Consider the following 27,888-nt stretch of genomic DNA (forward strand, 5'->3'; position numbering starts at 1 on the left):
TAATAGAAATAAACCTAGTGAAAAGATCAATTTTCTAGCCCTGCTAGGGCAAATCCGACTGTAGGTCCGTCCGTGTTCACTCATGTCGTTAAGATTCTCATTTTAATTTAGGGTATTTGCTACGGCAAATTCGATCGATCTCTGTCCAATACGTTGGGGTCACGCGTCACATACTTTTGTACACGACTTTTTCACTTATGTCGTTAAGATTCCGACTTTATTTTAGGCTTTGGGGATCTGGTAAAGAGACAGTGAAAGATCATGTTGTGTTGTGTCACAACGTTTATTGTGAGTCAGGGAGTTGCGCAGTTGGGAGATGACTGGGACCGATGAGGATGACACCAGGTGTAGACGGCGATGACGGCGGTATAATGGTCGAGGCGTGGGTCAGTGGATGTGTTTAGCACTGGTGAAGACGTGGAGTATTCCAGGTACTCCAGTGTGAACGAGGTAGCCGAAGGTGCGATGGACCTGTCGGCAGATGAGCCGGAGAAGCAGGCCGGCGACGATGCTGTCGGGCCGAGGCGCAGACCGGCAAAGTGGTCGCAGGGTCTAGTTGCGTGAGGTCAGCGCTGGCCAAGAACAAGGAGTCCAGAGTAAATTGTAGTCCGTGCAGAACCGGGTGTAGGTGAGTAGGTCCTGTAGTGGTGTGGTGAAGAAAGAGCGGGACGCGACGCGGGGGAAACGGTGGTCGGTGGTCGGCCGCTTCAGTATGCAGCAAGCAGTAGCGGCGCTCGCATTGTTGGTCACTCTTAAAACTGCTAATTAATGATTGGCTAAGTACATCTCAGCGTGACTCATTATATAGCCGCCCGGGTATATTCGATAACATTTCATAATTGTAGGTAGGAACGCCGAACGCTCGCATTTCGTCTAGAGCAGTGGTTCTTAACCTGGGTTCGATCGAACCCTAGGGGTTCGGTGAGTCAGTCTCGGGGGTTCGGTAGAGGTCAAGACCCCCGATTTATATGATTCGTGGTGACATGCCCCGCTTGTCCATCATTGGCTGCAGGTGATCACGCAGCGGTAGAGCTTGCGATTACCGGTCAAGATGGCCGCCCGAAAATGACCATAGTCATTATATACGGACCATAGACATTTTACTCCTAATTTTGCAAATTAGGAGGGGTTCGGTGAATGCGTATATGTAACTGGTGGGGTTCGGTACCTCCAAAAAGGTTAAGAACCACTGGTCTAGAGTGTTCCCGCTGCAATGGGTTTTATATTGGCGAGCGTTCAATAAATTCTCGTAGCATCGCTACAAGGGTATTATATCATAACTAAATGTTGCTTTAATTTGATTAAAAAATTCATTAACTGCTCGTACACACGCGTTTATTTGATTAATATCTTGTGATTGCAGACGATGTTGCCAATCATCTTGGCCCACACCCCGGCAGGTGCCTCTAGCAGACAGGCCGTGCACTACGGCCAGGAGTTCATGTCTGCCAAGTTCCGCAAGTACGACTTCGGTACCGTCATCAACCTAATCGAGTACAAACGCACAACCCCCCCGGACTACGAGCTGAAGGGCATCACAGCCCCCGTGGCCCTTTACTACTCAGACAACGACTACATGGCAAACACCACCGACGTGGAACAGCTACACAGTGAATTGGCCAACCCGGTAGCTAAGGTTAAAGTGCCTCACCCTCTGTTCAACCATTTGGATTTCATCTGGGCTATTAACGTTAGGCCGCTGCTTTACGATGGTGTTATTGCGCTAATGAAAGAATATGCATAAATAATACAAACAATGATTTCAACAATTTTATTTTTTACTAACGTGTTTTTTTTAATGTTTGCAATGCTCTTATTAACAGTCGTTCCAATTAGAAAAGTATGTATTGTTGTGGGGTTTGAGGATTTGAGGTCAGCGTTTAAATGACGGCCTACATGTTCGAGGGGTAAGACTAGCAATCCGAAGGTCGAGGGTTCAAATCGCGGGTAAACAAGTTGCAGAGTGCAGATACAGAGTACAGATCACCCTGGTGTAGGCCCATCATTCAGAATTGAAAAGTTGCTAGAAATGGTTTTAGCCTTGTTTGATGACGAGATTTGAATAGCCAGGTACTCCCCCACCGTCCTCTTTCCATCTCCTTCCTCTCCTCATTACCTTCCGCCTCACAACACACCCCAATTGGGTATGCTATAATCTCTCTGGCTTCAGACGGTTGGGAGCAGTCGGGATTATTGTTCGGTATTCACATAAAAAAATATTTTTTTTATAATGTTAATTCATTTAGAAGGGAATGTGTGCTGACGTGTTCAAGTGTCTATGTAAGTAAGATGTATGTATTATATTAATACACAAAATAAATAACATCATTGTGAAAACAGGATTTTTTATTTGGTATTATTTTTACACCCTCCATGACAAAACAGAACGTTGAAGAAACGTGAAGGACAAAAAAAGAAAAATAAACAAACCTAACCTTGTCTAATCTAAAATAATACTTCATTAAGATAATATGAACACAACCTTTACTTTCCTAGTCCCAACATTATAACTCAGAGACGTGTAGAAAATATTTATGAAATTTAAGTATTTTACCAAAAACACAAAACCGTAATAAATTGCTTAAATGGTAACCCGAGAGAACTAAGGGACGAAATAAACAATCTAATAGGAAAACCTCAACAAAAATAGGATAAAACGATTCTTCAACACATGGAAAACCCAGAGGACACAAAAATTTTATACGACACAATTTTCCATAATATTTGTAAATGAAATTCAAAACATAAGACACAATTCACCTACGGAACTTCAGCGGCTAGTAGGTAGTAACGCTGTCGTTAGTTCGTAGCATAGTCAGATGTAATAGGAGAAAATTGACAACGTCGAAAACGGCCATGCTATCGTCACTTTACAGATTGGACAATTTTAAAATATACAGATTAATTATACGCTCCATTTATGTAGATCCGGTTTTTTTGTAAATTTAAATCGAATACAAATTAACAAAAATTTTAAACATATCATCTTCTTCTAAAATTAGACGCTTAGGATTTACTTCACGTATTAACTAATATTCCTGGAAAAATATGTAGGTATGTAAGAAAATATAAAATCTCTTTATTATGGGATATATTTCTTCATATTGTAACACAAGGAACACCTGGAAGCTTTTAGGCTGCCTACATTTAGTTTCATACTAACATATTAGCTACCAGAAAATGTGGCTTTAAAACGTAGTTAGAAACCACATTTATTAAAATAAATACTGAATTTAAGTTTTTCTTACGTTAAGAGTTTATTTCAAAGTACACTTATTTACGTAGTTTTCAAAAATATATTACCTCGTTATTTAGCTATTTTCTATGACAATATATTTTTTAGTGAAGAATGGTCCATAAACTAAAATACATATATCAAATTCTTTTTGACAAAAAGAAAATGAAGACGATTTACTTTAAACAATTAATTGTTCACCAATGACTAAATAAAATTGTTTTGGGCTAATGAAAAAAGACTGGAGAGAAAAGTAAACCTCATTAGCCCAAAACTGTAACTTGTCCAAGAAGTTGAAATTGCATGAACATTCTTGGATGAGTTTTAGTTTTGGTTTTATTTAACCTTATACAGGGTGTCCCAGGGAAAAGTGTGCTAAATTCGGGAGATGATTCTACAATACATAAAAACTACCTTAAAATATTTGAATTTCGTTATTAAGTTATTTATCTGTTTTAATTATCATAAACAAATTTATACAGTTTATCCACCTGTCTTTTGAAGATTGACTGATTTGCAGATAGCTAATCTTGATGAGATGATCGATTTTAGTTTTTAAATAAATTAATTACATTCCACCACTTGCGATAACGCTATTTTTATGCTAATTTCGTAATATGTTAACCAATTATGACATTTTCAAATATATATATTTTTCACGCGACATTCTGATATGCAAAAGTGGCAATATTACACGTTCTAAATATTTCTTTTTCTGTAGTTTTGACTAGCTTGAATACCATCAAATTGGAACGCAGCTTACTTCATGTCGAAAACACTGCGAACTATAAATCGAATGGTATTTAGTTTTTTTTTAAGTTACGCTACTTTTTGCTGAAAAATACCACATAACATTAGATACTTTCAGTACAAAATGCACCACCTTTCCTAAAAATAACGTTTCACAATCTACTTCATCAAAAAAATTACTCGAAACTTTTGTTAATCCCCACAACTTTCAAATAAAATATTTTTTATTTGGTTAAAAATTGTACATCCCTGCTTCTTGTGTCCTATTTTTTTGTATGAAGGTATTTGACTCTTTGGATCGTAATTCTACTGCCGCCCGTCAGAAAGAAATAAGATATTTTATTTTTGTTGCGACATCATTACAAAACTAATTTGTGAGTTTTCATAAGAAAAAAATATATATACGTGAATTCTGTCTTTTCGATCTCACCAGATATTTGTTTATATTTGTTCTAACTTCACACCTAATACCCTTTCTACCCTCGTAGAAGAATGTAATAACATATATAAACAAATTATACTATCATCGTGTAAAACTAATAATATTTGAAATTTGGATGAAATAATTTTAAAAAATTCAACCCGAAATTGATTTTTTGTTATATAAATTATTATGATAAAATAAATACATCTCAAAAACAGTTAAGGTATTTTAATTTATTTTCAATTCAGAATTGATATATAAAAATTATAATGGTGTATTAATATAATACATTATCAAAAAGGATTCGTTTGCTATTACAGCAATTTTTTTTAAAAAAGAAAAAGAAATTCGTTCATTCCTCGGTTGCTTCATTTTTTTTAGAAAGCTTGTTAGTCGAAAGCAACGATCAAGTTGATGATGCGATCGTAGAGCAGTGGCCTGACATCAATTGCCCAGAGGTAATCCAGATGGTTGAACTTGGGGTGAGCCACCTTGAACTTGCCGATGGCATTGCCCAATTCCTTGTACAGCTGATCCACGTCTCCGGCGTCGGCCATCCAGTCGTTGTCGGAGTAGTGCAGGAAGACAGGGGCGGTGACGTCCTTCAGCAGGTAGTCGGGCGGGCTGGTTTTTCCGTACTCGGCCAGATTGCCGATCAGTCCGAAGTCGTACTTGCGGAACTTGGCGGACCTGAACTCCTGTCCGTAGTGCACCATCTGCTTGCTGGAGGCTCCGGCGGGGGTGTGGCCGAGCATGATGGGGAGCATGGTGGTGTTTAGCAGCTCGGGGTTGAAGCCGCAGATCAAGAACAGGATGTTGGAGCAGACGGGTTGGAAGAAGGCATTGTCGTCGCACAGCAGCTTTCCGGCGATGCTCATCAGCTCTGTACTTGGCAGGAACTCGTTCACACCGATCAGAGATGTCAGGAACTGAAAACAATTATTTATGATTAAAAAATATATTTGGAATATACACTGGCAGCTAATTACTGCTTGATAATTATTGACAAAGTCGTTAAATAGATTTTCGGCTTACTCGTTAGAATTAGTATAAAGAGCAATAAACTCACCTCCAAAGTGTTGGCTAATGGAGACAATAGTTGAACCAAGGGGCTCTTCAAGTTGGACATGTAAGCAACCGGAGCGAGGGCGTGCATCGATCTAATCTTGGCGTTGTACTGCTTCCGCAGAGCGCACATGACGAAGAAAGAGGTAGTTCCCTGGGAATGTCCAGCGTAGTGCAGCTGGGTCTTGCCGGTCTTGGCCAGGACGTAGTCAATCATGGCTGGCAGGTCATAGTAACCGATCTCGTTCCAGCTGAACTTCCAGAAGGCGGAGTTCTTGTCGGGGTTGAGGGTGATGTGCTTGCGGGAGTAAGTGTTTCCTCGAGCGTTTCCCATCCACACGTCAAAACCTTTGTCAGCGAGCAGGTATCCTGTAACACAAAAACATGATTAGAACATGGAAATCTCTTCTTCATAAACGACTGATGTAAATTAATAAATAATGGTTAAAACGATGTCGTGAATAGCTGCACCATATTATAAGGATAATTATCAGAAAGGTAACTCATAAACCAGCAAGGTCCTTACCAAATCCGCTGCCGGGTCCCATGTTGACCCAGTCAGCAGAGGAGCTCAGTAGTCCGTGCATCAGAAACACCACGGGCTTGTTGCCCACCTGGGAATTTCCCCTGGCGCCTGTGATGCGGTGCATGGTCAGCAGATAGCCATCCTCGGACTGTACCTCGTGCACCTCGTTGGGGTAACCATACTTCGTTATCAATTGAGCCTGAAATTAAATAAAAATATCAGCTTAGAGACGCAAAACTTTTCATGATTTAGTGAACGATTTTTCATCACAATTAAAAGATTTAGCAAATAGAGTATTTTTTAGAGAAGTTTCACTATCAACAACTACTGTTCATACAGGTTTAACAGCTGTGACGGCTTTTTATGTCTTTTTTTTAAAGTTTAACTTCTCCCTATTACTCTCTTTTATGAAATAAAAGCAAGATTATAACGGCACTTTTAGTTGAATGACCATACTACGAACAAATTCAATAAAATCTTTATGATTATCCAAAGCAATCTCATATCAGAACAATAATGACAAAATAGGTACTCAATACCTGAATTCAAGCTATATATTTTAATTATTTACTTAGATAGATAATAAAATATAAATTTTATTATGCAATTGCAATATCCGTTGGAAATGTCAATATGAAAAATATGATCATCGTCGATAATAATATAACCATTAATCACATTAATTTTTATTCATAGCACGTCAATAAATACTTGCTTTTTCATATAGAATAAATACTATTTTTCTAACTATGACGACGCGTTCCTAGACATCGTTAATAATTAGACAACTATTTAATATTGTAGGTTTATGTGTTCACGCGTTTCAATATTTTTTGTAATGAATTATATACGATTTGATTACCAACCGGCATTTTATAAAAACGATCAGTTTTAAGAAAAAAATTACTCTAAATTCCCACTGTAAAAAAGCCCATAAATATGAACAAATTGTAAAATCTTATATACGCAATACATTTATTTTTGACTCTTGAGATAAGATGTTTGCAAATTTCTAGGCATTATAGCAGGATGATTTGACAGGAGGCAATGGGCAGAGAGAGCTACTAGTCAAAGGAACCAAGATAACGTAGGGCGCTACGCTGAACTTCGTTAACCTTCCCGTACCCGACATTACAAACTTACCTTACCTAACTTCTTCAATCTTTATCTCCGTAAGCTTACACAATATCAGTATTAAATTTAAGTTATTCATAGAAAAGGCTTTTTTATTATTTCTTTAATCAAAAAATTCTAACCGTTCACAAAATAATGTTAAAAGTATTTATTACTATTTATTTATTTTCAAAAAATTTCACTGAAAGCTTAGACAACTTATTGAAATTAAATTGAATGCATATAAGAAATATGTTTTAGATACTTATTTTCGAAACAAGGAAATGTGTAAATAAATCCGATATTATGGTGCAATTATGAAGTTGTTGCAGATAAACTTTTTATGAAATCGATAAATTCCTAGATAGTAAGCACTATTTTTCTAGCTCAACAATGAGTAATAAAATATTGGTGTATAATTTTAAGTCTACTTATTCGTGTCATATAACTTACGGCATTTAGTCTTGCATCTTCGGCTATGTCAATGCTGATCTTGCTATTTTCATCTTCAAAACTGGGAGCACTGCTTCCATACACTAGTGCCACTGCTGCAAGGAAAACCACCACTTTAAGAACCATGTCGCTGTAGTATGTATTCCTTGACTGAAGAGTTGAGCCAACCGCATATCATTTTATACTCCACCGATAAGCTGATGATCTGCCCAATCGATCTTTTGTTAAGAATGACTGACGCATGGTGATATATCTGTGGCGTACCTAAACTCGGAATGTTCGTTTTAATTTGTTTTTTTTTTAATGTAATATTATCACGGTTGTAAATGCCAGGATTGCCAAGTGAAAATTTCGCCAAAAACATCAAAAGTTTCTTGAACGCAATCATAAAAGTAAATATAAATATTCAGAAAATTGGGACACGGTTAATAGGCACATTTTATTCTAAAAAAAATTCATATCAATTTGTTGCCGTCCCCCCGGAGCCAATTGGTTATCTAACCCCAAGTGGTTAGCTACGTTTGCTGACTTAGCAAGGTTGTCTAGGTCTCGACTTCCGATGCGTTTGCCAACCTACTGCGTGGTGGGCCGGATCGTGAGAGACTGCTGGAAAGACACCTTTTGACTTCTCCAGCCGGACTCTCTCGACCCATCGCCTTGCACAACAGTTTGAGGGATGGATTCATATGTCCGTCACTCCCGGACACATTAATCCCAGATTCCTACCACCCCTCTTTCCTTTTACCATCCCAGAACTTACTTTCCCAAAAAAACACCCTACAAACAGCATTCCCGAAGATGACATAGGCTCTGAGGGAATTGTTTTCCTCGGTGACATCGGTGAAACAATAATAAATTAATAATAATATATACTAATTAAAAGTAATTTTGAAAAATCCATCAAATTTACATTCCCGTCAGTAACATTGTTCAAAATTTTCCAAGTTCAAAAAATTGAACACATCTATAAAAACCTCAATATTACAAATATACAAACATAATGCATTAAAGAATTCAAACTCAATTCATCTTTAAGGCGCATAACATAACATCCAAATTATTTTATTTTCTATAACTATAAATGCACAATAATTAAAAATACAAAATGAAATAAAAAAAGGATTATTTGAGTGAAAAATTAAATTCTTTAAAACTGGAGAACTAACATCTTCAAAAAAAGTAACTTCATTTCAAAGCATTGTAAGAACTGAGCGTAAACAATTTTTAGTCTGCAACACCAAAACCACTCCAGAATCTATTGCGGCGGATATTGGAACCTCTAAACTAACTGCGATCGAAAATTATAACCGAAATATTGTGACGTCATATGATTGCCTAACTATATCCACCAATGAAAACCTCTAATAGGAATGGAATAAATTTTCGGAGTTTTTTTAAACTAGTAATTAAAACATACAATTTTGTACTGATTGTAGGTACATAATATAAATTGGTTTTGCAAGTATGTCCCCAAGTGGTTATTTCATAGCGTAAAGTTGATTTTGTGAGCGATAAATACATATATTTGTTTATTATTAATACGCTCACTATCGCTCTCAGCCTTTTACAAATTTTGTTTATTTAAGTCACATTTAAAGTTTCAATCAATAACCACAAAAAAATAAACGTATTCATTTACCAGTTCAATACTATCGCATATTAATCGGCTTCATATATTGAGTAAAATAAGCGAAGGCAAAAAACTAACCTTAAAACTTTCACATCAATAACAATGGCCGCCAACTGAACAACTGAACAATCGATTTTAATTTTAACAAAATAACTATTAAAATGCATTATTTTTTCATTTCCGCAAACTGAAATACTTACTTTTAACTATTTACTAACCGACACGAAGTGCTTTTTCACCGTGTTCCACATTTCTGTATATTTACCAAGCAATTATTATAAATTAAAAAATTATACTAACCAGCAATAAAATCACAGAGCGATAAATTTTCCCGGCTGATGTTCCAAGCTAATAATAAATTTGTGTTAGTTTTTATATATTTTGTAATTTGGAAGGCGGGTTTGGGTACCGCCGCACCGGCAACCATTTAATGGATAGTCAACACTTTTGCCATGGGTCTATGTGGTTCGCTGCGTTTGGTTATTGAACAGGGGTGTCCGGGTTCATAGGCTGAGGTGTGTTCAGGATGCGCTTGCCCTCCAGCTGATATAAAAAATATTACATTATATATTCGGCTTAAAATTAAGTACCTAGGTAGGTACTTATGCACCTACTTACCCAATCTAATTATTTTTCCTTTCGCATAGATCTCTTGTTTATTTTTTCCATTGGTCTGATGTTACAAACATTGTTGACGAACAAGTTGTCCATAAAATAAATTTAAAAAAAAAACAAGCCGACCTTATCCTGACCTGAACTTTTTTTATTTATTGACTGGCTGACGTGTACCCGGTGTTGCTAGGGGGTTATTCTTAGGAAATAGACATATACCTTGGAGAACTTTTCCGTAGGCCTTTTTAAGATATACAATTCCATCATACATTTTTTTGATGTATCTCATAAGGTTTAGCCAGAGTTAGCAATGTAGCGCCCGAAAATATATTAAACGACTTGATTATAAAACATCGAGTTTTCTCTACTTGGAAATATATGGAAAACCTTCTGGAAGAAATTTTCTTAATGATAGAGAAAATCCTATCAAAATCTAAGAACTAAGCGCACAAACCGACAGATGCGGATAGCGACTTTATTTTAAACGATTTAGAAATAATAATACTATTACTCAATTTACAAAAAAAAAAACAGTTTATCAACAATTTCTGCTGTGTAATTTTTACTACGCATGATGTGTTTTTCGCCTTTGGAAGGCATTAAGGAATTGTTTATTTGTAAATTTAATATGTAAGAAAAACTTTAAATCAAATTCACTCTTTTTGTGTTAACTTTTGTTTTGTGGGTGTACACATTTTGTAGGTTTGTTTCGGGACCGTGAACTTTTGGCTGCGCCATTGACCCAAATCCTATAAAGAACTACACACATAACATGTTTTGATTCCAATGGATTTTAACTAATTAAAAGCGTATTATTTTTAAGGATTAAATATACTTAATGTATTAACGTTATAGATAAGATTGGCGAAACGAGGCTTACATTGTTCTGATTTACATTTGGGTATTTGCTAAAGACCTCACTAAATGAATTTCTCGTACGCGTGTATTTATTTTATTTATCTCACTCAGAGCTAATATTAATAAAATCTAAAATGAATTCAGTTAGCAAAATAAATCCACCCTGTAAATCACAATTGCTTACCATGTTGCCTTATTTTGACTCCTTCCACTTTCCCCCCTTCTGTGGTAGGAAGCTGAAGGCATTGAGGTATATAGATAGAGCCAAAATTGGCGTTCGAAGTATGGGCCACTTACATCGGTTCATTGTCCGCTGTGAGATACCAGGGGTTCCAGCATTCAGTCGGTTACAAGCACTCACCGGGCACAGGTCTCCGTCGATAACTTCAAAATGCTGACAAGCACGCTGAAATATTGCACAAGTCGTACTGGGAAAAATAGAGAAAGCATCCGGTAAATATGGTTTTACCTAATCAGCGATCGTATAAATTGACTTTTAAATATTAAAAAAACTCGAGGAGCGCTTGAAGTTAGCGCGCCGGTACCCCAAATGTTCCGGGCGGTGGCGCAGCGGGCGGTCACCATCGACTCCGTTCATTGAGTTCGTTCGCGGTTGGAAGGATTCGGGTGACATCGACAGCCGCCTCACCGCCCTTCCCGCCTCCCGCACGGGAACAATATTTTATTTATTTATTTATTTATTAACGGACATCGTCCAAATTACAAAATAATAACACGAATAAAGTAAAATGAAAAATATAGGAGTAGACAAAGGTACATGAAAGCAAAGACATATGGTAGATATAATATTAGAAAATAAAACCGGTCAGTGGTTGAGTGGGCATAGCGCTTGGGTCTCACCCGAGCTTCGCGTGTTCGATTCCTCGGCTGGCTAAGTCCTCCATCACAACACAAGCAACATTTTCGGCTTTCTGTGGTGGTAGTAGGAGATTTTCAAACATTGTTGGGTTATTCGTAACCCGGGAATGTTTGTCTTTCTTTAAAAAAAAAAAAAAAAAATGACAAGTCGAATCAAGTCAAGAATACGCCGTGGGTCAGGACCACAGGACACTTAATATTCCGTCACTTGTTTAGCGACTGGCAAAAATCATTTAGACTTATCCCAAAAAAGTTAAGGTTTTGACTTGAGTTGACCAGTCTACACATTCTGGACAATGGTGAATAATATCCATAATTTGTCGAATGATGGTTGAGGAAGAGCAGTTCATTATTTCTGAGTCTTTGCGAGGGGATATTGAAGGGAATGAGTTGCAGTAGCGTAGGTGAATCAATAATACCATTTATAATTTTGAAGAAGCAAATGAGGTCATTTCTTTCCCGACGGACTTCCAAAGGAGAGAGGTTTAGGGTTCGTTCAATTTCATCATATGAGTATTTGCCTTTTTCTAAACCTAGCCTCCTAGCAATCCCTCTTAAGAACCGATGTTGAACAGATTCAATGCGTCGAATGTGGACAGCATAAAAAGGAGACCAAATAACACAAGCATATTCAAGATGGGGGCGAACCAAGGAGCAGTAAGGGGTTCTAAGGGTATTTACGTTTTTGAAGTCCGAAGTGATTCTAGTGATGAAACCAAGTAGTTTGAGCGATTTATTAACGATTGCAGTTATGTGATCCCGAAAAGAAAGCTTGCTATCAAGAGAGACACCAAGGTCTTTAATAGATGTAACAGTTGTCAAGCAAATATTATTAAGTTTGTATTCGAAGACAATCGGTTTTTTTGATCTATAGAAGGACATAATTTTGCATTTATCGACATTTAGTTTCAAGCAATTAATTTTACACCAATCATTGAAAGAGTCGATATTCGATTGTAAAAGAAGGCAGTCATTGTGATTTTTTATTATCTTTAGAATCTTATTGTCGTCCGCAAAAAGCCAAAAGCGTGTATGAGAAAAAATACTAATAATGTCGTTTATAAACAAGTTAAAAAGAAGCGGTGCTAGATGTGCTCCTTGAGGTACGCCGGACGTTACTTCAATAATAGTAGACACAAAGTTGTTTAATTTAACTCTTTGTTTTCTATTGCTTAAATAAGAATTAAAGAATGATAGCAAGGGGTTTCTAATACCGATAGCATATAGTTTGGCCATAAGGATTGAGTGGTTTACTTTGTCGAAAGCTTTAGAGAAGTCGGTATATAGAACATCTATTTGTGAGTTATCTTCTAGACCATTGACGATGGAATTGATAAAGGATAGTAAGTTAGTAGTAGTAGATTTAGCAGATCAAAATCCATGCTGTTCCTCGATCAGTACATTTTTAAAGATAGGTGTGATTTTCTTCGTGATTATTGACTCAAATATTTTAGGAATATGGGATAATATCGATATGGGTCTATAGTTTTCTACGTTCGACTTATTGCCAGATTTGAAAATAGGTCTGATATAAGAAACTTTCCAGGAGTCTGGAAAAGTGGCAGATGATATTGACAAGTTATATAACAAACAAAATGGCTTAGATATAGTAAATTTACATTCCTTCAGTAATATTTCTGGAATATCATCAGGACCAGTGCTTGTTTTGCTGGGGAGATTTTTTAAGGAGTTTAAGACATCTATAAGTGTGATTTGGCAATTATTTAAATCAATAGTATTAGTATAGTTGAGTGGAGGGATTAGTGCACGAGGTATCAGAATAGACGGAGGAGAAGTGTTCAGCGAAAAGGTTAGCAATGTCGAGACCGTTGGTAGCATGATTTTCATGAAAGAACATACTTGGAGGGAGATCATTATCATTAGTACTTTTTTGTTTAACAAATTTCCAGAATTGTTTAGGGTTAAGATTTAATTGTGTCTCAGTGAGTTCGATGTAGGATTTGTAGCACCTAACAGATTCGATTTTTTTTATACCGAATTTGCTAGAAATATAATCTACACACCTCGATGGCTAAAGGGGCTTAAATATTTTTGTTTGAGAAATGAGTTAAATACACCAAAAGATGTAAAAAATCCTTTTATCCAGGTAAAAGGGTCCGTGTCACATACAACACAATAAGAGGGTTTTAGGGACAGTACAAATTTTACTACTATTTTCGACTTGAGCCCCTTCACTTTCCTACCACAGCAATATTTCTGTGCTTTTAAGTTAGTTAAGAACGCTAGTTAATAATACGGATAGCGGAATATCAACAAACAATTAACAAATGTACCTAAAACTTGTACAAAATTCTTTTTAATATTTTAGGACGCTTGTGAACAAGATAAGTATAAAACGTTTTCTGAAAATAGAATGCGATGCTAAATAAAGGGATTGGACATGTTGGTTCCATGAGAACTCAACACAGAGACAATTCAACACACTTTTAAAAAGATGTCATTAGAAACGATGAAAATTTTTTTTTAACCTAACCTAACCTAACCTACTTAACACAGTTAATAAAGTTTTTGTTTCATCACTTTCCATGAAATAATTTTTTAAAGATGTGATGAATTATCATTGTGATGATTTATCCGGTCACCGGACATGTTACACCGAAATGCAGATTATTATAATCAATTCGTTACTCAGCAGGACTTGTGACTTGCCGAACTCAAAACGAAACTTGTGATGAAATAGACTTTCCCCAAAAGAAAATGTATTGAAGAAAAACTCTCAATTACGTAGAAATCATTACACTAGAGACACCTAGCGAATATTATTGGACTAACTACAGGAAACTGTAATTAGAAAAAGAGGCGTTTTTGTAGGATGCGACTATCCAGATTTATGATTAAAATTAACCAATCATTGAGGGCTTTTGACAGGACAAAGAGTAAGCCGTGATATTTATGACATGGGAACGTTAGCATCGACTTGAAGGGTCAATATACGATAATCTAAATAAGTTCAAATGGAAGACTTCATTGGTCGAAAACTTGCGGTGCAAGGAACGAGAGGTTGACAAAAAATGACAAAAGAGGATTGATAGTAAATTTAAAATCGAATAAAGTATCATAGACTGTTATCTGGGAAGAGCAAGAGACTAATTAATAAGTGAAATTGACGCGTGAGAGTGAAATGGACTCAGGAGAGTCTGAAAAAACTGTGTTGGGAGGTGAAAACAAAACAAAACAAAGTGATTTATTTGGAGTTTGGGATGATGTGGGGAAACTACACTTACAGATCAATAAGAAACACGCAAAATCGATATGCAAATTTGAGAAGTTCGTACTAGACTATTATCGGGCAAGGGGCCAAAAGTTGTGGATCGGAGACTGTGAATACAATGGCTTGATTCATAAATATATGTATTTACATTGAAATAAACAATACAAGACCCACGGTCGTTACGAAGACGATTATGTTGGAAAAGGGCAATTAAAAATAACACAGCATATATGCGGCTGTTTACGTAAAAGCAAATACATTAAAATGACAGGCAGACACATTAGCTAGGATTGATGATTTAGGTACAAAAATTTTATGATAATGGTTTCATATTAATTAAGAAATAAATGACTATTTTTGGGGGAGCAAGATGCAGTACAGTTAACACCCAAATATTTAATTACTTTACAGTGGCGAACAAGTGAAAAGGGCAAAAAGAATGTTCATTTCAGGTCTAATGACATGAAGGTGGATAAAGAATTGAAATGCTTAGAAGTACTGCCTTGTACGCTTAACCTGAGGTAGATGTGGAGGAGCCTAGGAACAATACTGAATGTTGAATTATACCACATAATAGGGCAGATAAGAATTACAGGACTCCTAGAAGGGAAAAGGTATTAGCATAGAGTCTCGTATATGTTACACATGCGGCTGGAGGTAGAATTGCACCAGAGATCGGGGGAGGGAAATGTAGACCGCCTCAATAAATGAAGGTAAACACCAACAAACATGATTGGATTGAGGGAATCCAGTGCGAACATAAACTTACCTGCTAAGACAAGAACAATAGTGATTGAATTATGAAACATAATCCCGAAAAGAACAAAAATTAGTGAGAAAATTCTTTAAGGAATAAAGAAATAGATAAAAAAAACGTTGAATATGAAATGCGCATAGGGAATACTGTGATTGACTGGTAATATTCCCAGAAAATAAACGAAATTAGGCACAGCTAGAAAAACACATTTAACCGTACGACAAACTCTATGAAAATAATTAAAGGATACTGATCCAGCCCTGCAACTACAAAAAACAGAGACAGGTTATTTTAGGGCGTTGTCGGATTATGACTATGTCGTCCGAATAAGTGACAAGATTTAAATATCCGAAACTAGTGGCAGATATGTTCAAATTTACGAGTTGATTAATGATCAAGTTGTCTGAAGGGTGAAATCGACTTAAGTCATTTTGTTGAAGACAGTATAAAAACAAGTGCAGAGCGCATTTCGGGGGAGTTTTTTCGGAAGTTTTTGGGGAATTCTTAAGTGGGGAAAAGGTGCGGTTAAACGCGTATATACGTCGGATCAGGTAATTAATCAAGTCTCTGGACTTAGGAAATTTTGTGAATTTTCTACAAGTGTTAAATTGAGTTTTAAAATCTCTTTGAAAAATCCCACCAGTATAATTTTAATAAGTCAGTTTTAAATTAACTAATCAGTGTTAATAAAATAGAGTTTAAATTCAGTGGCTTTCTATAAAAGTTAAAAGTGTAAATTCAGTGGTAAAAGAAATCTCTTTGATAAAATTTCATCAGTATAAATTTTAATAAGTCAGTCTTAATTTAATTAACCAGTGAAAATAAAATAGAGTTTAAATTCAGTGGTTTTCAATAAAAGTGCTAAACTCAGTGATAACAAAAATCTCTTTGGAAAATCCCATCAGTGTAATTTTAATGAGTCAGTCTTAATTTAATTAATTAGTGTTAATAAAACAGAGTTTAAATTCAGTGGTTTTCTATAAAAGAGTTTTAAGTGTTAAAAGTGTTAAGTGAGTGGTGAATTATTTAAATTATAAAATAATTATTTCATTCAAAGTGAAAAACATTTAAATTCAATCTAAGTGTTTTATAGGAAATCTAAAGTGAACGTGATTGCGAATTGATACTTATAAATAGATTTTAATTTTGTATCAATTTTGTTTAAAAATATTAGTGGTAAATGCTTACATCTTAGTTTAAAAAGAAAATTTTATATAGTTCGAAAAATAATAACAGTGATTGGATTTGATTAATTTAATATCATTTGTGATCTCTACTGTCCAGTTAAATTAATTGCGAAATAATTCAGCGAGTACTTTAACAAGTGAAAATAATGAAATAAATATTATCTCTTTGTCTTAAAATAATGATTTGAAAAAAAAATAACAATAATCATTCCAGGGAGTAATAGTAATACGACTAGTTTATATTTTGTCTAAATAATAATATTAAATAACTTATTTTTGTTGGCGATATCTTTCGAAAAAAAAAAATTTTTAACGGAAGGTAGGTAGAATTTGGAACTTTAATCGCAAATTTCGTTGTTTACCCGATTTGATTATTTGCACGAAAGATCAGATTAGGTGAGTCCAAAAAAAATCAAAATATAAAAAATTTCAGGAATCAAAAAGGCTGCGTTCCAGAAAAGCCGAGGAGGGAGAGATTAACAAGCGAAATCTTATAATATTTTATATTTTTATATAACAGGTTATGAAATCGGTCCAGCCTCTGGTTGCGATTATTTCAGAAAACTAGATCCATCCCAAAAATTAGGTACATATGATACCTATTACATGGTATAACTTTCTACCACTTCACATATAAAGATGTATATATCACGAATACCTATTATCACACTCGTGTCAAGCACAACTACCTACTCCAAATACCTATTATCACATTCGTGTCAAACACAAATATTTACTTCTAAATATCCTTTTCGAAATTAGGTAAACCTCATTTACCTATATGTACTATGACAATTCAAAACAATAACGAACGATTGGCCTTTCTAAACTATCAGCTGATAGTAGATATTACGTCCCTGATAACAGATAAAAAACCCACAAAGAATTCATAAGACCTAACTAGGTCAAGGTCCCTTTTAAATAAACAAACCGCATCGCAGCCGTTATGAACTCGATGGTAAACAAAACATCGGGTCCGATAAGGGCAGGTTTCTCAGAGCTCGTTCTTCATACCAAATCACAGTAGGCATATTTATGTGTGTTTAATACACTTGCTAGAAGTCAAAATAATATCAACAAGAAAACATTCTAAATACCTAACTACGTACGTCAGAGATGAATAGCTCACTCAAGACGCCTATTCGGTTAATTATGGTTCAATTAAGGAGCCGCATATACCATTAAAGTGATCATATTCAAAGTGGCCAAATCTAAGTGTCATAATAATTTCGTACCTATGAGTGCGAACTATTTCCACACAATGTCTAACAACTCAGTCAAATTCAACCAGAAGAGGAGGAGGTGGTAACTCCTTATAAAGTCCATCAACGAAACAAGAAATGTGGTTGTCAGACAGCGATACCAAAACTGTCAAACAAACAAACAATCAAATATATTACTAAGTATATCGTATTTATTCGTATTTCCTATTAGTATTTATGTATCGAGATATCGGACTCAGGACTTACAACCCTGGGATTTGAAATTCTCGGTTCCCAATGTTTCATAAAAGAAAATGTTACATTGTGAATTATAAAAACCCACTTTAAGTTTACATATATATTTTTGAATGTATTATCCACTGGGTGATGTGAACTCGCCTACAGTTGGCGTTTTAGACCGTTTTATTTAAGATGGTCATGTCACATCGCTTCTTGGAGTGATGGCGAGCCTAGGAAACTTGTCATTACAAAAGACCGTGAGTATATGATTGTTCAGAAGACGAAACCGGTTCTCTTCAGTAGTCGTAGATCCGGAGGTGATGGAATTTGGAGTGTGCTGGACCCTGGGGAGGTTCGATCGTAGCACTAGAGGGTTGCGGATCTGGGGATAAATGGGAAACCCTAGCAAGTACCGATCACTAGAGGCACCTGACTACGGTGTGAAGATCTTATTCGACCTTGGATCACCCGGTTACATTGCAGGAGGAGGTGCCAAATTTTGCAGCAATATGCTTTCCGAGTTCGTCTTCGTACAAAATCACTACCACTAACCATTACTAATAATTGAATGTGTGTCAAATTTAATATTGCTTTATTTTGTGTTTATAATAGGTTATGTACACACCGTTCATTACTACGGCAGAGGAAATAGTTAAAATTGATGTCTAGGATCGGAATTAAAACAGAATAGAAAGATAAGTTAAATTTAGATTTGGTTTAAATGTTTTTGAGGCTTTCAATGGCCGGGTTTCATTCACTCTACCTTCTAAAATAACATAGGTTACCACACCACCGAATTACATTAACCTTCCCATATCTTAAAACAAAAAAAAATACACAACGTTAGATGAAAGATTATTGTACGATAAAGCCACGAAGATCTTGTTTACTATGTGAAAAAATCATAGGGAATCTTGGAAGTTTAGGCAATAGGAGTAAGAACCTCCTTACATTTCAAAAAAAAGTTACGAGCTTTAAACCCACAAGGGTTATTTCCCATTAACAGCAATGGGTAGGCTCAGTTAATTAGTAGATGAGAGGAGAGGCTCAGATAGGCAGCTCCGAAGGTCGGTTCATCTCAAATGGTCCACGTGACCAGGACAGTTAGTCGTCATCAAAAGCCATATCATCACAAACTCACATAAGCAAAATGCGAGAACTCCAACGAAAATTTGTAGGATAACGAAAAATTTCAAAATATCTGTAGAATTTCCATGAATATTTAAGTCGGGTAGATTTTAGCCGAAATCGGTAGATTTACCGAAATTTCGGTAGGAATGGTTTTTCTTCTTGTATCCCGCAAAAATGGCCGATGGCATATGGCATGCGTTTCGGGGACTAGGGTCAAGGTTTATAGAAAATTTATTTATAAAAAAGTACGCTCTTACAAGCACTTTTTTAAAAAAAAACGAGATCTTTATTTTCGGACTCCAGTTTGAGTCCGAAAATAAAGATCTCATTCTCTTTTCACTAGGTATATGATATTATTTCTTAGTATATACGATTCAAATTATAGTCGGTAAAATGTGATTTTTTAGCAGTAACAAAGTGGTATACGGTAGTGATTGGTAGAAAAAGTCAGGGACCCCCGAGGAAGCCATGACGCGATCAAGTGAAATAAGTAATTATGGGTGTTAAAATTAGACGTAAATGATGAACTAAGAAAAGGTGTAAGTAGATTGCATGATTGCAAGATGTCGAGGACGCCCAAGGAAGCAAATACATTCTTTAATTCTTAACAATAATTATATTTCCACTTTAAAACTACACCCAGTTTTCAGGTATACTAGAATTCACAACTTCAAAACTTTACTCTTAACCATTTGTAACACCTAGCAACGCCGGGTTCACGTCAGCTATTTAATATTATTTTGGTAAAGGTTACGAATTCCGCTTCACTCTTAATATGCAATATTACACTTTCAAATAAATGGATTTAGCTTTATTAATTCAAAACATGATTTATTATGTCGGGGGAGACGGAAAAATACGCACTTTAAATTTTAATTTCGTTTATTAAGTCACTTACGCGATATGTCACACGAGATTTCAAAGAAACAAAATAATGTGACATTTGCCGGAAATACCACAACTAGTTATTTACCTAGCCAGTGCGCGGGTTAGGTACAGTACCTACCTACTAACTAATTCAGTTAAAGAAAATAAAATCTTGAAAATATTAAATATATAACCTAACCTAATCTAACTGTGATTTTCTATAGCAAAAAATTGCCCCTTTAATAACGCCTGCTCGCGTCCCCTTTAGAGTTATATCCCAGTTTTCAAGTAGTTTATGGGCTACGCTAGGTTTGTATAGACTGGTTTGTGATTTAATTCTAATACCTATTTTCCATGTTCTAACCTAACCTAACCTAAACTACCTAAACGGAATACGTTTAATCACATTTTATTCTATTTGTTTGTTATACGGGTTATTTTATTTTATTATATGTTGATTATTTGTTATAAATAATACATTGACTTACATATAAATATGGATTAATTATACACGATGATATTATTTATTTTATATGGCAATACTATATTTTTTTGTTGGCAGCAGTGTCTATGAAATATTTTGTAGGTATGAATTACGATATTATGAATATAATCCAACTCTTGATATGAACATAGTCGCTTTTGGCGGCGCCGCATACTAATTGACATATCGCGTAAGTGACTTAATAAACGAAATTAAAATTAAAAGCGCGTATATTTCCGTCTCCCCCGACATAATAAATCATGTTTTGAATTAATAAAGCTAAATCCATTTATTTGAAAGTGAAATATTGCGTATTAAGAGTGAGGCGGAATAGGAGAAAATTAATATTATTTTTGGTATACCTTTCCACGCTCTTATGTAGGTTTATAAATACTACTAAACACTTTTAACTACTGTTGAATTTGGCAGAAATCCAAAAGGAATGGCGATATACAATGTCAGGCATATGTAAAAGAAACAGAACGCGTGCTAAATGGAAATAAAGTCAGTGGTCACATTTGTTTCCATTCAAATTTGTATGGAAGGTACTTTGGGTACTTGTAAGTAAGGTAGTGTTCCTCTTTATTAGTACGCTACCAAGCTAATTATAACGCATATTCATGATGTTTTTTTTAATTCTCCTTTATTTGTTAAAAACCGGGCTAATTATAACGCATATTCATATTGGGACAGCCCTGTGATAGTGAGTTGCTGCCCTAGTTGTCTTCTTAATGTTTTCAAAATGTTCATATAAATTTAATTTTAAACTTTTTGTAATTATTGAAGACAATATTAGCGATTCCTAAACGAAAATCTGAAACAGAAAAATCTCAAAAAAAAGATACGGTCACATCTAGGACTCGAACGCAGGACCCTTGCCTTGCCGGGACACCGCTCTAACAACTGAGCTAATGGGACCCTACACCCTTCGGTCGTATTTAACTGTATCATCCTTCGAATAAGAACTACAAGATGGTCTTCATTTTTCTCACCGCAAATTTTTATTTGCAACTATCTTTATGTATGATCGCAAGATTCAACCCGAACTAAATGCAATCTAGACAGTGTCTTTAGATAAACCTATCTTATTAGCTCAGTTGGTAGAGCGGTGCCCCGGCACGACAAGGGTCCTGGGTTCGAGTCCTAGATGTGACCGTATCTTTTTCTGATTTTTCTGTTTCAGATTTTCGTTTAGAAATCGCTAATATTGTGTTCAATAATTAAATATTACAATTTGAGGTTTTACTCACTAGTTAAGCTAAGTTATTCCAAAAAATGGTTTCTCTTTAGATTCAGCAATAACGAGGAGAAATTATTTCAAATTTATTTTTTATATTTTAGTTAGGTTCTGTATATTTGTAATTGAGTGTAAATATGTATATTTATGTCCCTACTCATTAATAATAATTAAAAATGTATCTTCGTCAATAAACTTCACCCGATGAACCCGGGCACTCCTGCTAAATCACCAAACGTAGCGAACCACAACCACTTGAGGTAACCTATGGCAGAGGTGTAGGTTATACAATAAATGGTTCCCGGGGCGGCGGTACCTAAACCAGCCTCTGAAATTGAAAATAATGATAAAATACTACCTCATAATATAATGATAATAATACCACATTAGTAAAATGATAAAAACAAATAATACATCTCAAAAACAGTTAAGAAATTATTAATTTATTCCCAATTCAGAATTGGCAAATAAACATTATAATGGTGTATTAATATAATACATTAACAAAAAGGATTCGTTTGCTATCACAGCAATTATTTTTTTAGGAAAATCACAAATTCCTCGTTTGCTTCATTTTTTTATAAAACTTTTTAGTTGAAAGCAACCATCAAGTTGATGATGCGATCGTAAAGCAGTGGCCTGACATCAATTGCCCACAGGTAATCCAGATGGTTGAACTTGGGGTGAGCCACTTTGAACTTGCCGATGGCATTGCCCAATTCCTTGTACAGCTGATCCACGTCTCCGGCGTCGGCCATCCAGTCGTTGTCGGAGTAGTGCAGGAAGACAGGAGCGGTGACGTCCTTCAGCTCGTAGTCGGGCGGGCTGGTTTTTCCATACTCGGCCAGATTGCCGATCAGTCCGAAGTCGTACTTGCGGAACTTGGCGGACCTGAACTCCTGTCCATAGTGCACCATCTGCTTGCTGGAGGCTCCGGCGGGGGTGTGGCCGAGCATGATGGGGAGCATGGTGGTGTTTAGCAGCTCGGGGTTGAAGCCGCAGATTAAGAACAGGATGTTGGAGCAGACGGGTTGGAAGAAGGCATTGTCATCGCACAGCAGCTTTCCGGCGATGGTCATCAGCTCGGAACTTGGCAGGAACTCGTTCACTCCAATTAGAGATGTCAGGAACTGAAAACAATTATTTATGATAAGATACTATATTTGGAATATACATTGACAGCATAATGCTGCTTGATAATTATTGACAATTACATTAAAAATGTGTCTGGCATTAGTCATTAGAATTAGAACAAAGAACTAACCTCCAAAGTGTTGGCTAACGGAGATAACAGTTGAACCAAGGGGCTCTTCAAATTGGACATGTAAGCAACCGGAGCGAGGGCGTGCATCGATCTAATCTTGGCGTTGTACTCCGTCCGCAGAGCGCACATGACGAAGAAAGAGGTGGTTCCCTGGGAATGTCCAGCGTAGTGCAGCTGGGTCTTGCCGGTCTTGGCCAGGACGTAGTCAATCATGGCTGGCAGGTCATAGTAACCGATCTCGTTCCAGCTGAACTTCCAGAAGGCGGAGTTCTTGTCGGGGTTGAGGGTGATGTGCTTGCGAGAGTAAGTGTTTCCTCGAGCGTTTCCCATCCACACGTCAAAACCTTGGTCAGCGAGCAGGTATCCTGTAACACAACAAATATTATTAGAACTGAAAATCCCTTCTTCATAAACGACTAATGTAAAATATTAAATAATGGTTAAAACGATGTCGTGAATAACTGCACCATATTATAAGGATAATTATCAGAAAAGTAACTCATAAACCAGCAAGGTCCTTACCAAATCCGCTGCCGGGTCCCATGTTGACCCAGTCAGCAGAGGAGCTCAGTAGTCCGTGCATTAGGAACACCACGGGCTTGTTTCCCACCTGGGAATTTCCCTTGGCGCCTGTAATACGGTGAATGGTCAGCAGATAACCATCCTCGGACTGTACCTCGTGCACCTCATTAGGATAACCATACTTCGTTATCAATTGAGCCTGAAATTAAACCAAAAATTCAAATTAGATATGCCAAAAATTTTATGATTGAGTTATCGTTAATTTCTTCACTTACTTAGGAGTATGTTTTTAGATAAGTTTAATTATCAACAACCACTGTTTACGGAGGTTAACAGTGCTGATGGCTTTAGGTTTTAACAAGGCGGGTTACCCCTCCTTCTTATTATTTTTTTAATGATAAACTTATGTTTATATGACAATGATTTTATGCATAGCAGAAAGGATAACAAATTATTATAAGCATTAATTACTCGCCTGAAATATCCATACAAATAGAAATATCTCGCCAGTTAAAATAAATGCCGCCGACGGGAATTGAACCCGCACTTTCTGTGTCCGGTCAGATGCTCTGGACCACTGAGCTATATCTTCTTATTCCCAACACGCCAAATAATTTGGGAGATATTTCAATTTGTAAGGATATCTCAGGCAAGTAATTAATGCTTATAATAATTTATTATCCATTGTGGTATGCATAAAAACCTTGTATTATAAACATTAGTTTATCATTAAAATAATAATAGTATTTGACAAGTAAAATATTTCACCAACAAAAGTATATACACGGTGTCCGGAAACTCGTAGTACAAGCGGGAAACTGGAGAATCTACACCACATGGGGAACCCAAAAAAACAACAAGAGAAAAGAAAAGTTTTTTGATTTGAGCATTTTCAAAAAAAAAAAAAAAAAAACAAAAAAAAATATTTTTCGGCTATTTTAGGGTTAAAGTTTTTTCTGGTGTTTAGGGTTGAATAACAGATGTTTTAACCCTGCAGAGCAGAAATATTTTATGATTACACCGGGTTAAATGAAGGGTGATTTCAAAATAATGCTTCAAATCCGAGTATCTTCATTTGTTTTACTTTCAAATAGTTTTAATTAGTTGGGTACTTTGATCTTCAGTTATAATTTATAAGAATTTGATTAAAAAAAAAAAAAAAAAAATCAACTTCAAACTCGATTTACTCGATAACGAAAGCTCAAATAAAAAAAATATATACTACAAAATCGACTCCAAATGTGATTTAGATTCACCAGTTTCCCGCTTGTACTACGAGTTTCCGGACACCCTGTATAATATATCTCAATGCCATCTAGTGGGAAATTCAGCACTAACAAAGCCTTTCCTACAAAAATAAATTTGGTTGTTTACAGGTGAAAAAATATAACAAGCAATAATTCTCTCCCTCTTTCTCATAAAAGACGCATGTAACAGAAAGAAACCTTATAACGGCACTATCAGTGGAAGGACGGTACTACGAATACTTTTGTGTTTAATAATGAAGGTATTTAATTTATTTATAAATAACTGCTGCTGTGTAATTATTAATACATTATTAAACTGGATTGAAGCCACTTGCAAACGATATATTAACATTACTACTTAAAATACTAAGGTACCTACTTAAAATGAATGTTAAATTTCTTTTATATTAATTATTATCATTCTCGTATTGATTTCCGAGTAAATTGTTGGAAATTATTATTTTTTTATTTATATTTATTTTATTTATAACAAGGTAAGTTTATACAATTACATAATAATGCAATGTTTCAGATTATAAATAAAACATATTTACATTTACGAGAGTGTAACCACTCGTGTGTAAAGGGGAAAGAAAATAATTATAACTTAAGGCGATGCACTACGTCGTGTAATATTTTAAATTGGGCCGCTATCAATAACAACCCTTACGTAAATGGCGATAAGGTTTAAATTCCCGCTTAACACCATCCACATTTTTTATGCAGGAAAAAAACATGGCCAAAAAGTGCCTTTTATTTTATTTTGTGGATGTTCAGTATTGTTCAGGCATAAATATTTAATTTTTTTTCGATCATTTTATAGATAACTTAATTTGCCACATTATACAATAAAATTATAACCGAAAATGGGTTCTTAAGTAGGAGATTTTGAAATTTAAATCAGTTTTCATAGGCCTTATACATTATTTTTTTCTGCGTTTATAAAAAGACTTATCTAAAAAATACTCGATTATTTCAAAGGTAAAGATGTATTCTACTCGCAGTATTTAATTAAAGCATCTGAAACATTTCTAGGCGACCAAATTTTCAAACCAAAAACACATGATTTTGCATTACTACTTTTGGCATCACCTTAACATAAATATTTGAAAAAAAAATTGTAATTAGTTCCACATGTTGTACGCATGTGAAGTGAAAGAGAAAAAAAAGAAAAAACAAATATATTAATACAATATAAAATTATGTAATATACTAGATATTACATAGTATAAGATTACTAATATGATATTATATGTTATGATGCATATTAATTAAATTATTTAAGGTAATATTGATTTTATTTTAATTTTCTTTATAATCAAGTTCTAATCTCAGCTCTATAGCTAGTTGATTAAACCAGTCGACTCCAGTGCACGTGTAATAGTGTTGTGTAAAACTGGTATGCCTTAAGGCGAAGCTTAATGCCAAATCACTATTTAGAATAATCTTTATAACGAATTGGTGTACATTATGAATACAAAAAAAATATGCTTTAGATAAATCGAAAGTTTTCCTATCGTTTCGTTTGAGTAGAATATAAATGAAAAAATTATATCTCAATAAAAAATATAAATGTAAAATACTAAAAAAAATATTTTTTTAATAGAATTGTATGAACGCATAATGGAAAGAACTGTTTAAAAATACAGTATTATAGCTAAGATTATCTGTGACAGTTTCACTTGATTAACTTTATGCTTTCTTATGAAATTATTTATAAAATAAAAAATAACAACAGTTTTGTTCTTGAAATCGAACGTTTCTAGCTTCCGTTTGTCAAGCAATTTTAATGCCTATTACCTACAATATAAGGTATACAAAGAATATACACATTTTTGGCTTATATTTTCCTCTTAATGGAGTGCAGAAGCGACCCATTGTGCTTTGTCTACTGCTCTAACACCCACCATTGGGAATGGTGCGATTGGTTTGAAATATCTTTGTATATTTAAAAAAGCGCGTTTTTCGGCGATGGGGCTTGAAAAAGTTATGAGGTTGAATAATCTGGTGGTTTTTTAACCAAAATTTTGATTATTAGTCCGAGTAATTTTCAGCGGCGGCATTGAGGTTTTTGTAGGCTATACCTGTACTAGGCTAGACGATACCATATTATTGTGTGGGCTAAAGCGTAGTATATTTTATAAGTTAAGTTTATTTCTTAAATAAATAAATATTCGTATAAGTTTTCTTAATCTAAATGGTTATTATCGCGCAAAGTTTTCGCACTTACTGAATTATTAAAAGTTGACTCAATTCAGCAGGAGTTTTTCCTTCCCGTACCCAAGATGATAACTTACGTTACCTAACTTCTTTAATCTGTATCTCCACAAGCTTATACAATACGAGCCTTATGTTTTAGCTATTCGCGAAATTATGTTTTTTCTGCTAATTTATTAATCAAAAAATTTCAAACCCTTCATGATATACTTTTAAAGAGTTTTCTGCGTGTGATTATCAGAAAAAACCACTGAAAGCTAAGAGATATGTTATTGAAATAAGTTTGAATGCGTCTATATGAACGAATTTATGTAATAGATATTTTATTATAAATCAATACAAGGAAATGTTTAAATAACTCCAATATTATGGTGTAATGCTGAGGCAGTTACCAATAAACGTATTATTAATCCTATATATTCCGATATACTACGCACTATTTTCTATCTCTACAATTATTAATATAATATTACTCTTTTTGTGTAATGGTAATACTATATGTTTATATTATATGAGTAACTTACGGCATTTAACCTAGCATCCTCGGCGATGTCAAGGCTGATCTTGCCATTTACGTCTTCAAAACTGGGAGCACTACTTCCGTATACTAGTGCCACTGCTGCAAGGAATACCACCACTTTAAGAACCATGTCGCTGTAGTATGTGTTCCTTGACTAAAGAGTTGAGCGATATGAATATCCTTTTATACTCTCCGATAAGCTGATGATCTGCCTAATCGATCTTCTATTAAGAATG

General features: G+C 35.2%; 2 protein-coding genes across 2 annotated transcripts in view; one reads left to right on the top strand and one right to left on the bottom strand.

Annotated features, from left to right (window-relative positions):
• Positions 1–1,746, top strand: part of LOC149422671 (lipase 3-like) — a 29,577-nt gene extending 27,831 nt beyond the window's left edge. Inside the window, exon 8 of the mRNA XM_089633900.1 lies at positions 1,364–1,746. Coding sequence (XP_089490026.1) covers positions 1,364–1,744 — 381 coding nt within the window. The 3' untranslated portion in view covers positions 1,745–1,746. The remainder of the gene's footprint in view (positions 1–1,363) is intronic.
• Positions 1,747–4,636: 2,890 nt separating this feature from the next.
• On the bottom strand, positions 4,637–27,782 carry LOC149422672 (uncharacterized). Its single transcript, XM_089633985.1, has 8 exons — positions 27,657–27,782; positions 23,669–23,867; positions 23,147–23,511; positions 22,485–23,012; positions 7,567–7,716; positions 6,001–6,199; positions 5,479–5,843; positions 4,637–5,338 (listed from the first exon to the last, which is right to left on the bottom strand). Exons 1-8 carry the CDS (start codon positions 27,780–27,782, stop codon positions 4,799–4,801), a joined length of 2,472 nt encoding a protein of 823 aa, XP_089490111.1. The 3' UTR covers positions 4,637–4,798.
• Between the last annotated feature and the right edge of the window lie 106 nt (positions 27,783–27,888).

The sequence above is a fragment of the Hesperophylax consimilis genome, chromosome 7 (assembly GCF_061612785.1).
Source record: "Hesperophylax consimilis isolate HC1 chromosome 7, BYU_Hcon_1.0, whole genome shotgun sequence".
In the NCBI taxonomy this organism is placed as follows: Eukaryota; Metazoa; Arthropoda; class Insecta; order Trichoptera; family Limnephilidae; genus Hesperophylax; species Hesperophylax consimilis.